Source organism: Lynx canadensis, chromosome A1 (genome assembly GCF_007474595.2).
Source record: "Lynx canadensis isolate LIC74 chromosome A1, mLynCan4.pri.v2, whole genome shotgun sequence".
NCBI classification, from domain to species: domain Eukaryota; kingdom Metazoa; phylum Chordata; class Mammalia; order Carnivora; family Felidae; genus Lynx; species Lynx canadensis.
The window spans coordinates 115,999,462-116,013,086 of NC_044303.2; the positions used below are offsets into that span (position 1 = coordinate 115,999,462).

The 13,625-nt window shown below is 54.8% G+C and overlaps 1 protein-coding gene across 5 annotated transcripts in view; it reads right to left on the reverse strand.

Annotated features, from left to right (window-relative positions):
• Positions 1 to 13,625, reverse strand: part of NRG2 (neuregulin 2) — a 185,235-nt gene that overhangs the window by 9,334 nt on the left and 162,276 nt on the right. The window contains exons 4-6 of one of the 5 annotated variants that reach the window (XM_030319506.1): positions 12,516 to 12,636; positions 5,976 to 6,034; positions 1,497 to 1,520 (exon numbers count right to left, since the gene is read on the reverse strand). The exons of 1 other annotated variant lie outside the window; for it this stretch is intronic. In XM_030319506.1, the coding sequence (XP_030175366.1) occupies positions 1,497 to 1,520; positions 5,976 to 6,034; positions 12,516 to 12,636 (204 nt within the window). Of the gene's footprint in view, positions 1 to 1,496; positions 1,521 to 5,975; positions 6,035 to 6,397; positions 6,475 to 12,515; positions 12,637 to 13,625 lie in introns of all 5 variants that reach the window. 3 more of the 5 variants (XM_030319516.1, XM_030319533.1, XM_030319524.1) reach the window with 3 other exon arrangements.

Genomic DNA, 13,625 nt, shown 5'->3' on the forward strand with positions numbered 1-13,625 from the left:
CCTCCAGTTGTTTGCAGGGCTGGCTACTTTTTATCAGGTTTTAGCGCAGATGCTACCTCATTGCATCAGCCTTTCCTGGCCACTTAGCTAAAGTAACTCTGTCTCCAGCTTGGCACCCTCCCATCACCTTCTTTTATTTTCAGTAGGGCACTTACCACCACCTGCTATCTTTCCTATTTGTTGTGTGTCTCATACTGTGAATTTGAGTGCCAGGAAGGCAGGGACTCTGCATGCCAGATCGCCAGAGTTGGCAAATTCTGGGGTTCAGTAGATGTCTGTCGAGTTGGTGCACGAATGGACATACAGACCGCCATTACAGACACAGGCATTTATTCGCACACGCGCACACTCACCTCCGCACCCTCCCAGTTCCACCTGCACAGCACTCAGCCCTTAACACAAAGACGCCCTGCTGTGTGCCTCTGTGCACTCACATCCTGCACAGAGAGACCTAACAAGGCGTGTGACGTCCCCCCCCCCCACAACACACACACCCCTGCAGGTTCGTGTCGTGCACCGTCACACGCAGACTCACCCCTCTCCTCCCGTCCCATCACCAGCAGCACATAGACACACACACTTCCACAGGCTTTTAGCTCTATCTTCTGAGGAGAGCTGATAGGGGCTGGGTGGTGAGGGAAGCGGGGCCTCTCCAGACCTGCCTCAAGAACAGCCTTTTCAGAACTGCAGGCTCTGCACCGCCTCTGAGGTCTGACCCCACCGAAGCCTTGACCCCTCCGAGTCCCTGCATCTCTCCATTTAAGCCTGGGTGGAGCCTCCCAGCTCAGAGAGAGGACAGAACGCTGCCTCCAAGTCCCTTTCCATTCATTGTGTCTCCCAGGGGCCAGAGGGAAGAAGTGGGAGGGAGGTAAGGTTCTGAGCTGAGGGGGGGGCAGGAGGGTGAGCACCGGAGGCCGGCTCACCCTTGACCCTTGCTCGTCTGGCCCACAGGCGAACACGCATACCATTGTGGAGACAGATCATGAAGGGAATGACAGCCTCAAGCAGATGGCAAAGCCTGGCAGACAGACACGGGGCAGGGGGCAGAGACAAATGGGCATTATTAGCTGCCAGCGTGGTGCAGAATGAAAAGCAGTTGAGATGGAAGTGGGAAAAGGAAGGAGAATTAAAGTCAAATTAAAGAGGGTGCCTCTCTGCACAACTCTCCAAGCCAGGATTTCATGGCTTCCGGACACCAGCTCTCCAGGGGCCTGTCTCTTGTCTGGCCAACGCTTTGGGCATCAGCTTCGGGAAGCTCCTCCCCCAGTGAGGCCTCAGGCGAGGGGGCCCCGCTGTACACTGGGGGCACCTATTCCGCCCGTCTCTTGTCTCCCCCAAATCAACCTAGTTTATGATGGGACATCTTGGGAGGGCCAGGGGAGATTTTTGGAATCATCCCTTTTCCGTTTTTTGGAAAGGAAACGAGCACACATGGTGTCAGAGGCTGTGGAGAGGGCTGGGGTGGATGGCACTGACTGACACATAGAGCTTCATACCCTTTAGTTCAAATCCAAGATGCTCTGGCAGTGCAGAAGAGAGCAGGGTCAGAGAGGGGAGGGGATGGAGGGAGAGATACAGAGAGAGATTGGGGAGCGGGGAGGGCAGGAGAGAGAGAGAGAGAGAGAGAGAGAGAGAGAGAAACGTTGGTCAGGATTCTTCAGACACCAGCAGCCAGCCTGTGAGGTGAAAGCAGGTTAGTGGTGTCCCCTCCCGGCCTCCTGAACCCCTGCCCTGGCACCCAGTCCCCAAGAGCCCTGAGGGGGGTGGAAAGAGGAAATGTTAGGATCAGCAGGCAGGGCAGGTTCTTTAGAGATGAGCTGTGGGGTTAGTACCTGATGGGGAGGCAGAGGCGCAAGTCAGTCAGCAGATGTCCCCAGGGAGGAAAGGTGAGTGGGGGTGGGGGTCTGAGGAACCCTGTTTCCCCCTGCTCCCAGCTCCAGGGCCAGGCCTTCCACACTCCCACACCCCTCCTGGAGACTGCCTGCTCGGCCCTGAGCTCGTTCACCGGGCCCTTTTTTCTGTTCAGAACGAGGGCATGGGGTGCCCAGACTGGTCCTTGTCCCTGTCCTGCCTCCAAAGGCCCCTCTCCTGGGAGCCTGGGCATGAAGACTCCTGAGTTTGTGGGGACAGGAGGAGGCTCCAGCCAGCAGGTCACTTGCCACATCTTGACACTTCCAACACCTTAGATGCCTACAGGGCCTAGGCCTTGGGGTCGGGTCCTGATTTCACCACTTAGAAAAGCAAACTGCAACTTCTAGGAAGAGACAGGTGGGTTCACCTGTGGAATACGCGTGTCAGACGGTGAGCCAGTAGCACTCTGAAGTCGATCGTGTTGTACAGGTGCGCTTTCAGAGCCCTGTGAGGTGGGCGCCCACGCCATCGAGATCAAAGGGCCCAAGGGTCAGCCCTGCCCCAGACCCACTGTGTCTCCAAGTGTACGAGGCCTATCCACCTCTTAGAGTCTTCTCTGTTCACATTGGAGCTCTGGGAACTCTGCTACCCGGCCGTACCTCAGAATCATCCAGACCGATGGGATCAGGCTGTGGGGTGGCAGCCCAGAAATCTCAACAGTGTTTCTGAAAAGCTCACCTACCATTCTACTGTAGACAGCGCCTGTCTGCAGGCTCTGAGTTTCAGTTTTGTCCCTAATTTGCTGTGTGCACGTGGGCAAGTCTAGTCTCTGTTTCCTCATCTGTCAAAAGCATCTATATGCAGTGAGAGGAAGACATGAGAGGCCTGGACAGCGGGAGGCTCAGTGTGTATGAAGGGGCGCAGTCTGTGGCCTCCCCACATGCACAGTCAGCGCCATGACATCCAGGGAGGAGGTGAACTTGTGTTCTGATGTTCTCGTCTCCTGTAGGGGAAGGAGAGCATGGGGGCCATCAGCTGGAAGTCCTTTTCTGTTCCTGCTGATTGAGTCTCTGGGCCTGACTGGTTTAGTCATGAGAACTGACCACCTGGCGTAGCGAGCTGGGTCCCAAAGCCTTTGACGAGTTTTCTCCTGCTTCTCTGCTCTGGGAACCAAGTAATAGCGGCGGCAGCAGCTTCTGGGCCTCCTAACTGACCTCCCCTTTCAGTTGAAGGCCAGTACGGTTTTGGGTGGGTCAGCGGTGGCTGACAGGACTGGTGATGTCACTGCCGGGAAGGCAGCCCTGCTTTCCTCTCACAGGGGATGGATTCTGAAGGGACGGTGGCTATGTCTGCCCCTGTCAAAGATGCCCCCCAGTCATCATGTTCATAGGCTGCCACTCAGCCAGGACAGAGTGGCACCATTGAGTCACAGGTCCTATTGGGCAGACACTTGCATATTGACCAGTAACCATGGCAACCCGATGCTGGACTCCCAGCAGGGCCAGGTTTACCAGATGATACACAAAGTCTTCATCCTGGACACATCTTATGACACACAGTTACAGGGGCCTGGCCGGGGAGGCCAGGATGCGGGCCCCTGATGAGAGCACGTGCTCATGTGTTTGTGCGTGTGAGTGCAGGCGTGTGCTTGTGTGTTTGAGCACGTGTCAGTAGGTGCTTACGTGTGTGTGTGTATGTAGGTACATGTGTGTGTTCTTTCACTTGGGGGGTATACCGATGTGCAGGTTTTGACTCTCAGGAAATGGAGTGGCTGTCAGGGGAAGAAGGAATGCAATTGTGGCCATAGGCTCTGTTTCCATGGACTCTGCAAAAGGTAATCTGGTCTAGAGGCTGTCTGGGCAGAGGGAGAAAGTCAGACCCCTTGCTCAGGGCTTGCTGGGAGTCAGCCACCAGGGTACTGGTGGGGGACCTCCTGCCTCCTACCCCATACCAGCTGTAGCCGCAAGAGGTACTCAGCTGCTCTCCATCAACAGCGGCCGGCTCTCTGCTAAGCCTTCGTAGGGAGCACTGCACTCCCATCCTCAACGGCAACCCTCGAGGTGTAAATGTTACTACCCCCATTTTAGAGATGAGAAAACAAACTCGGAGAGGTTAAATGAGGCCCCAGAACTAGTGAGCTCAGCAGCTGGCATTTTTATTCAGATCTATCTGAATCCAAAGCCTGAACACTTAAAGGTAGCATTTTCTGCTACCTTTTCAATAATTATCTGATGCCGTAAGTGCTCTGGGTAAAGTGCTTGAAGACTAGAAATCCTTCATGCAAAGGTAACAGCAATGATCCTGATGACACTAGGCAGAAAGACCTGTGGCAGCATTTCTAGACTTTTTCTGGGCTCCTGAGGCCCTGCTGACCCTTCAAGCAGCTCTGAGCTGAAAGCTGAAGCGGCCCAGCTGGCAGAGAAGCTTGGCCAATGGCCAAGTTCTGGAGGCTCTGCTCCTCTGATTCGGGACGGGCTGGGACTCCCTGTCCAGAATAGTCCCATAAGCCAGGGAGGCTCTGGACCTAAGGGTGAACAGGAATAGGTCCTCCATTGCCTCTTTCCCCTGGTCCTTAGCCTTGGCCTGGCTGCTCTGTTCCCTCCTGAGGCCCCTCCTGACCTATGGTCTTCCATAGGTGGGGCTGGATCTGACTCTGCAATTCTTCCTGGAGCCTGGGCTCTGGAGAATTCTGGACCACATGCCCTGCCCACAGCTCTCCTCTTATCCCCATAGCCTTCCTCCCTGGCCTTCAGCCGGAGGGGTCTGGGGGGAGTGCTGCCTCCCACACACTGTGAAGACAGTTGACCGTCTGGGCTGACCAGCCCCCACCTCCCTGCGGCCTCTACTTTCCTCTTTATGTCATGGCTTCCAAGCTCTAGCAGGGAAAAGGAGGTGATGATTTCTAGGCTTTTGTGCTGTCGCCTAAGGAGGACTGGGTAGACTTGTTTCTCTACCCTGAGACCCAAACTCAAAAACCACTTTTCTCCAAAGGGCTACCTAAATGACCCTCTGGGTCCTGCTCTAGGCGTCTCCTGGAGCTCTGCCTCTCACCCAGGCACCATCACTTTGGTTCCTAATTCTTCATGGGATACAGCTGTCCTAGGAGAGGAGGAGGTGGGGTGGCCTAGTATGTTCTGAAGGATGGGTGACAGTGTCCTGCCTTGCAGGCCAAGAGACTGGTGGGCCCCAGATGGAGTCCATAGCTGGCCGGGGGCTTTTTGCTCTGCTATGCCTCCACCTGGTGATGCTTGAAGAAATTGTTCCCAGCCTCAAATAAAACACTCTATAATTAGGGTCTCGTCTTTCTGCTGCAGGGCTCACCTTTTTTTTTTTTTTTCCAGCTAACTAGGCAAACCAGAAAGCTCTAACCTCACAAGTGGAAGAAAGGAAGGGAATGGAGTCCTGGATGGGGACTCAGACCAGAGAGGGCCTGGAGAGAATCACCAATCATCCCTTGAATCCTCATTTCCTCTTTTAGTAGGCAGCAAACCCCCATCCCACCCTATCCTTGAGCCGCATAAATGTCTCTAGCCTCTGGCCTCTGTGGAAACCAGTGCCCTGGGGCTTGTTCTCCCTCAGCATCCCCTTCCCCACTCTCCCCCATCGCCCCAAGTCAAATAAAACAAACTCTGGCCAGACCCAAAGACAGGCTGAGAACTTGTTTGTCTCTCGCAAACGCACCAGCACACACGTGCATACACTCATTGCCTGGCCCCATCAGCACCTGACATCCTCAACAGGCTTTAAAAGGCAGGCGAGGGCCCCGCTCAGGCTTCTCCCATTGCTGGCCAGGCTGTCCGCTCTCGGAAGTGGTGCGGAGGCCTGAGCGCAGCCCCCCCCCCCCCCCCCCCCCCCACGCTTGCAGAGAGAATCCGGGGCTGTTACTGTGCCCAGCCAAGAATCGGGACGGGGGTGGGGGGTGGCAGGGGGGCAAATCCGTCTCCTCCGAACAGGCTTCTAGTTAGCACTGACGACTGAGAGGAGCCCAGGACACTACCACTCCCTACCCCCCTCCCTTCCCCCACGGCTCCCTCTAGTCTCTCTAGGCAAGGCCCGGTCGGTCCCTCGCGTGGGGGAGATTGTCAGTCACCAGGGAGGAAAAGAAATAGAAGAAAGAGACATACTGGAGAAGTTGACCATTGCGAACTGCTGACACCTGTCCCCGGTGTATCCCACAGGGCACCTACCAAAAGAAAGAAAACCAGAAAGAGAGAGCCAGGATAGCAAGACACAGGCATTGCAACACCCCGGCACGGGCTCCTGCCGATGCCAGCTGGGTTCCTTGCCACCGTTACCGCTTGTACTGGCCTTGCCACTCTGCCCCTTACCTGCAGCCCTGAACTTTAAACCCAAGGATTAGGCCAAAAAATGAAAAACAAAGCAAAACAAAAGAACAAACCAAAATACAAAAAAAGAAAAGAGAAACAAAACAAAACAGCCAAAGATCAATACAACCAACACCCCTGGCCCTATGCCCTACATTGGGGGGACTGCACCCGGAAGCTTTCTAAGGAGCAGGGACTTGTGTTTGTATCTTCAAACATACTTTGCTTAGGATCTGGCATGTACAATCGCAAAGGCAGTTTCTCCAAACATCTCTGTCCGAAGAATCCGTTTGGACATCTGGAGAAGGAAAAGGGGAAAAATCACAGAACAAACTGGCATCATCCGCGAGGCTCAGGTTAGAAATCAAAGTGCACAGTGATGAATGAGAAAACCAAGTCGGGCGCTGGGACACACTCGTAGCTGCAGGGGCTGGAGTCAGGGCTGGGGGGAGGGCTCAGAAATCTTCAAAATCTCTCTACCCGGTGTTGCTCCATGGGTGGTGGGGGGCAGGGGTGGGGCGGAGAGGAGGATGATTGAGGGAAGCGGGTGGGGAAATTGGGAACCTAATGCCCAATTGTCCTGTGGGTGTGGAGACTTCCCTTCTGACCTGCCTGGGGTCCCATGAAGCCAGAAAGGTAGCCCCTGGTGCCAGGCAGTCAGGTAGGATGCCGGGAGCCTTCCAGAATACCAAGTTCTGGGAAGCCATTCCTTCCAGGCCCTACCAAAGGGTTCTCTCCAGGGCCCTGGGCAGGTTTTCTCATCCATGAAACAGCCCCCAGAAAGCTCAAAGGAGAACTCCGGAATGCTGTTCCCAGACTGTGTGCCCATGACAAAGGTGACCTTGGAGGTGTTTCATCTGTTCTCTCAAAGAGGGTTCTGTGGCCAAATAAATTTAGGAAATCCGTTCCCAGACTTCCTTATAGAGTTGCAGTGCATATGAAAGGCTAGTAAAAGTTTTGTAGGAGGAAAGAGCTTGAATATTCCAGTATGTTCCCAATTTATTTGACCAAGGAAGACGTTTTTTGAGGAACCCTTGTTAACATGGTTTGGGGAAGGCTGCCCTAGAGCAATACACAGGGGGGAAAAAGGCTTAGTGGGGAACAAGGTGAGGCTGGGGAGGAGCCGGAATTACCAACGTCTCACAGCTGGCCTGCCAAGGCCAGGTGCAGGCTATCTACCCTCAGGTGGCAAGAACCACAATCGGGGATGGGGAGGGCTAAAGCAGGCTCCCTGAGAACCCTGAAGCTTCTTCCAGTTAGGGGTCTACTGGCTGCCTGGACGCCTGTCTTTTCCCCATGACCTGCTCCTCCGTCACTGCCTGGCTCTGGTGGGACCGCATTCTCCCATGTTGTCTCCTCTGTAGCTACAGAGCACCACCCACTCTCCCTGACCTTGTCCTTACCCCCAGGTACACTTTCTTCTGCTCTCTGGCTGCCCCTCTCCTCTCAAGTGAGTCCCTGTCTTGCAGACTTCTGGGAGACATGCCCTGCCCTGTACTCTCCTCTGAACCCCAGCAAGGCCAGATACCTAAGGGAGGCTTAAAGTCAGGGCCAGACTGACCCCCCCCCCCATTCCCCTACTCGAAGATGGGTTTTGGCTGCTTCTGCCTCTTTTTCTTGGGGAAATTAGGTAACCCCATCACGGATGTTTCCTCAATAATAGATCACTGTGCAACATTAATCAGTAAACCTTCTCAAGAGGTGAGAGTACTCTACCTCTTAGCATTCTCGTGTAAACCAACCATCAGCGACCTCTTGAGCTTATAGGGGGTGGCTCCCATTGGCTGTGATAGACCCTCGGGGAAATCCTGTTGACTCCAATCTAGCTGGGGGGTGGGGAGTGGCTGGTGAGCAGACAGCTGGAGTTTCTCTGGGCCTTGATGGCATCTCCCTCAGGGGAGGCAGGAGGCTGGTCCCTGCAGTGGTGGCAGTGTGCGGAGGTATGCCTAGCCAGTGGGTAGGGGTGGAGGACTGGGAAGTGTGTCTGAAGAAAGTGGAGGGGGAGTGGTTACAAGGGAAACTGATGCACGTTCATCCTGTTGAACAGGGTGGCTCCCGGGAGGAGGGAGAGGAGGAGGAGGAGGAGGCAGCGGCGGCTAACCCTTAATATATCCTTCTCTGACCTAAGCGTCCCGTCCCAGGAAAATGGAAGTAGGGCCTAAGGCTTTCCAACCAGCTCCAGTCAGGCTCAGCTCTCCTTTCTCAGCTCTCAGAGACTGATATCCACTTGGGGTGGGGACTAGAGGGGAGAATAAAGCAGCAGCACCTTTGGGGGTGGAGGATAAAGACCCAGGAAATTGCCAAAATGATTCTTGGAACCCTCAAAGGAATAAGAAAGAGATACATTTGACAGTGTCCAATGTCTAAGATTAGCCCAGCTCGTGTGTGTGTGTGTGTGTGTGTGTGTGTGTGTGTATTTTTGTTTAAGAGAGAGAATGGGGTAGTGCAGGGGCAGGAGGGGCAAAGGGAAAATTTATCTCTGCTGATAGTCAAGGGATGCTGTCCCATGGCTCTTGGGAGACTGATGATAACTAAGCACATCCCTGAGTCCCTGATCCCACACCCAGCCTGGACTGCCCCAACTGGCTCCGCAGATCTTTCATGACCACTGAGTTGTACAACCCCAGGTGGCACCACGGACACGGTCTAGAACGTGAATGTGCCCCCCTGGAGTTATGTAATACGGTCCTAATCTTCCTGCCCTGGGACATGTGTTCCCCACTGGCTGACTAAAAGAAAAGGCAATGGGGGATGGGCATAGCACAGGGGTTGGGGACTGGCTCCCCATACTGTTCTTTGGGCATTAGATCCTTCCAGGAGGCTCCTGGGCTCTCCTTATCCCTGCTTGTTGAAAATGAGCCACATCCGGGAGCCTTAGGCTTCCCTAGAGAAGATTCTGGGAGTGGGCCTACAGCCTTGCTACCCTGCACTCAGGACCATGTAACAGGGTATGGGCTACACAAACCCGTCCACCACGAGTGGGGTCTGACTCAGTGTGGATGGCTGGCCGGTAGTGGGTTCCCACTGAAAGAGGGATTGGCGCTCTGAGTTTCAGCAGCACAGGGGACAGATTAAAAGGAGTGGCAGGTCATAGCTTTCTCAGCCCTCCCCCACATCATGAGCTATGACTATGGGAAGATCTGTGCCCAGGGCTGGAGAAGAGCAGGGTGAGACAGGGGCAGAGAGGAGAGCCCATGGGCTGTATCTGGGGTGACAGGTTGGAACTCTGCCTCCCCATTTTCCCACCCACCTCCCGGGCCTCAGTTTCTCCTTTTGGTAGCCTGGGGATAATGCCATGTGTGCTGCCCTCACCCGAGGGAGGGGGAGGATGAAGGATGAGGGTGTGCCCCGGGGCACTGGAGGGGGTGAAGGGTCTCTGGCCTCATGAGGGGTGGGGTGGAGATGTGGAGAGGATGAGCAGGCAGATGGGTATGGGATGGGGGAACCACCTGAACATGGGGAGGGACAGGGGGAGCAGAAGAGGGGGAGGGATGAGCTTGATGGGAAAGGGAGGCATGCCGCTGGTATGTGCACAGGGCTGGAAAGAGAGTCTTGTTCTGTCATCATCCCCTGAACCAGTCCCCAAGAGTCACGCACCAACCGTGCTCTACAAAAACACGGAGAGAAGAGGAGAAAGCAGCGAGAAGAAGTGCAGAGGTCCCTGTCTGGCCCAGACAGGAGACAGTCACCTTGATTTGGACCCCCATTTTCAAATCCCCCTAAGTTTTCTTTCTTTAAAACAAAATTCAGTATCAGTGACACTGTTTCTTTTGGCTCTGAATTCCAGAAAAACAGGGACGGAGTGTGCCTGCTTTCCAACACTCCCTGCAGGGCTCTGAACCAATACACAACAACAAGTGTCAGAAAACCAGGAAGGAAAACTGAGTTTTATAGAAACTGGAATGAAACTGACCAGTCTAGTTTCATTATCCAAGCTAAGCGGAAATGCAAAAAAATCAAAATAAAAAGTAAACAAACAGCACAAATGGTAAGACGTGAGTTCTGTTTCCTATATTCTTTCCTTTTTATTCCATTCAGGTGTCATCAGGAATCCCAAGAGGCCTGCCCCCCACTTCCCTCCCGGCTCACCCACCCCCAGAATGGCCTCTGGGTTCTGCCCTGCCCCCCACCCCCCTGTCCTTCTCCAGCACAGCTCTGAGGACTTGCCCTCCTGAAAGCGATCTCCCCTGAGGGCTCAGGGAGTCAGGGAAGTTGGTTCTAGGAGCCCTGGCTAGGGCTGACCTAGGGCAGGTTGAAATGGGGAGGTGGTGCTTCTGGGTACCAAGGTCAAATTCTAAGCAGGGAATCCCAGTTGCCCTGGTGAGGAGGGGCACAGGACACCATCTTCATAATGATTTAGGCTCCTGCCCTCTGCTACTCTCAGATTTAGCTGGGGGTGACTCAGAAGGTCCTAGGGCTACAGCCTTGCTGGCAGGACCCTTTGGAATCTCACAAGCTCATCACACCACTTTCCATGCTAAATGCTAGCACTGGAGCCCTGCAATCCCATGGCCCTCTGTGGCCCTGGCATCTGTCCTGGGTGGCTGAAAACTTCCCTGCCTGGAGCCAGGGCTGATCTCCTTAATGCTGCTGGATTCCTTCAAGGTTCCAGGGTCCAAGGGGCTAGGGAGGTGTGGTGTGTATGTGTGTATTGTGTGTGTGTGTGTGTGTGTGTGTGTGTGTGTGTGTGTTTGGGGATTAAAAAAAGAGGGGCCTGCAGGGCTGGGCCATGTCTGTGGGGTACTCCAGAACGCTTATGAGTTTCTGTAGATGTATTGCAGAGAGCTCAGACCATTTTCAAGTCTAGAATGTTCCACACGGTCTTTAGCACTAATGTGGCAGCCTCCTAGAGGCAGAAGGAGGGAAAGATGAGGGGCTGAGTCCAGGCTGAGAATTTCCCTGGGGGACCTGCTGTGGCTGCAAATTCAGGATGGGGGAGGACAGTAAGGGGATGGCAGCAGGTGCAGGGTGGGATTGGGGGGGAAGCCGGCAAAGGAGGCCCGCTGGGGAAAGAGGCACAGATCTGCCTGGCAGTCCGGGTCTAGCTCAGCTAGCCCGGCACAGAGGGGAGAGTGTCAAGGAGGCACGGCCCCTCATTACCCCGTGTGAGGTGGAGGGGTCTTTGGCTAAGGCTGTAGTCAGTGGGGGGATGCAGCTCTGGAGCTGGAGCCCAGAGGCAGGAGAGCTGAGAAGTGCTGAATCTGACCTTGTCTGTGAGGAGGGCAAATGCCTCTCTGAATTTCTACTAATACTCTAGTGGCTTTTGCCCAGATGCCATGGGAATGGGGCAACTGTGGCACCTTGCCAGGGTCCTAGGCTTGGGGTGCTTTGAAAACCCAAAGTTGTTAACTAGTGCCCCCTACCCCTCCTCAGGATCTGGCCAGAACCTGTACTGCCCTCACCAAGCTCTTCCTCCGGCTCCTCATACACCCACCAGAGAACCTGTCAGGGGTCCCGTGGGCTCAACTGCTTGAATAGGACCCAGCTGCTTGAATAGGACCCAGCTGCTTGAATAGGACCCAGCTGGACCTGAACAAGCCCTCCTGGGTTACTGTGCTCCCATCTGCCCTGTTTGCTAAGGGGAGTAGGATGAAAATCCTGCTGGGTAGAGAAGCCCCAACTTGAGCTTCTTCTTAACCTTGACCTTCCCCAGGTTGTGTCTGGGCCACAGCCAGAGTGGTGTCTTTGCTGGTGTCCCCTCACCCCATAGAGAGGGGCTAGGGTCTGAAGTGGCAGAAGCAGCACCCAGGGTGTATCTGAACACCAGGCAGGGAGAGTAGCCAGGTCTTGAGGTGAGCACCGGACGCAGAGTCCTCGTCTCCTCTCAAGGCTCTGAGAGCAGACCCTCCACTACCAAGGGCACTGGGAATTGTGTTTTGCCGGACCCTGCCAGGCTCTTCACTGCTGGGGAAGACACACCATGGGAAATGTTCATCAGAACACAGTTTGGAGAGTTGCTGAGAAATGGGGCGGGGGGGGGGGTGAGTGGTACAGAGAGAAGGGGGAGAGAGAGAAAGGGAGGGGGAGAGAGAACCCAGTGCCTAGGGCATAGACTGGCATCCCCATCTCCCTAAAAGGTGGTGGTGAAAGGGTGGACACTGGGAGAGGGGGTGGGTAGGGGCCTGAGAACCTGGCACTGCAGAAGCCCTGAGCCCTTCAGAGTTTACATCTCCCTATATTCTAGGAAAGGCCTGGGAAGTGGGGCAAACCTCCCTGTCTACACCCCTTGGGGACCCCCTGTCAGTGGCCTGAAGCCCACTTTTCCTAGAGCCCTCCACTTCTGCCCGAGCGTCTCTCACCCTAGTCTTGCCCCCACGCCCACCCCCACTGGTCACTTACTTGCAGGAGAGCTGGTTGATGCCCTCGATGTAGTAGCAGACGCCTCCATTGACACAATAGGACTTGGCCGTCTCGTTGCACTTCCGGGCATGCCCCGACCATGATGATAGAGTGGTACTCACTGGGGGTATGAGAGACACGTACCAGTGACCCACTGAGACCACCTCTGGGCCCCAGGCACCACCTCTTTCATGGCCCTTCATGGCTCATCTCAAAGTTGGAAGATCAGGAACTGCAGGAATAGCTGGAGAGGGAAGGTCTGGTGGTCCCTCCCAGGCACCAACAAGGCAAAGGGGAGGCCATCAGGAGCTCTAACCCTTTGCCCAGCACCACCCTGCTGGTGGTGCACCCGTGCTCTGGGCAAACCTCCAAAGGCCAGGAAGATTTGCTGTATTTGGGAAGGGATGAGAGACTAGCAGAAAATGCTCCTTCTGCTGGAATAGGAGCTCACTTCTTGCCTGCCTTTCTAGGGGCTCCCCTGCAGGTGGATGAGACACCATGTGTTTTGTAGGGAACAAAGTCACAGGGGTGCTGGAAGGAGACATCTCTATCAGTCTGCACTGCTTGGGCTCTCGAGGTAGGGTGGCTGGAAGGGAGCTGGGCTTTGAAGGGAATGGCACCTTTAGGACACTCATTCTCTAAGATCTAGAGAGATGGGAGGAGAATCCTAGCTTCTATGTCTTCCTCCTTTGTCCCAGAGGGGACAAGCCTCCCAGGAATGCTAGAGAGGCTGCTCTGCCCATCGCATAAGCCCCCACCCCAGGGTTTTCATTGCATCTGCTCTCACAAGGCAGCCCTGTCCTCCCCCACCCAGTCAGCTGTTGCCTTGGAAGGGAGCGTCCAGGCCTCGACTGCCCAGGTTATAAATCCTGGACGTCAGGTTGCTGGACAGGAGGTGGGCTTGAGAGAGGCCTGTATGATGGCCGGGAAGTGAAAACTTGGTGAGAGTGAGGCTGGGCTTTAAGGCTGCTGACCCACACAGCACATCTGATTGGTCAGATTCATTTGATCCATGAAAATAACTAAGGTCCTGCTCACCCACGGGATGCCATCCAGAAACCTGGTTTCAAGCGAAAAGTCTTGCCCCAAATGTTTTCGTCTGTAAGCTAA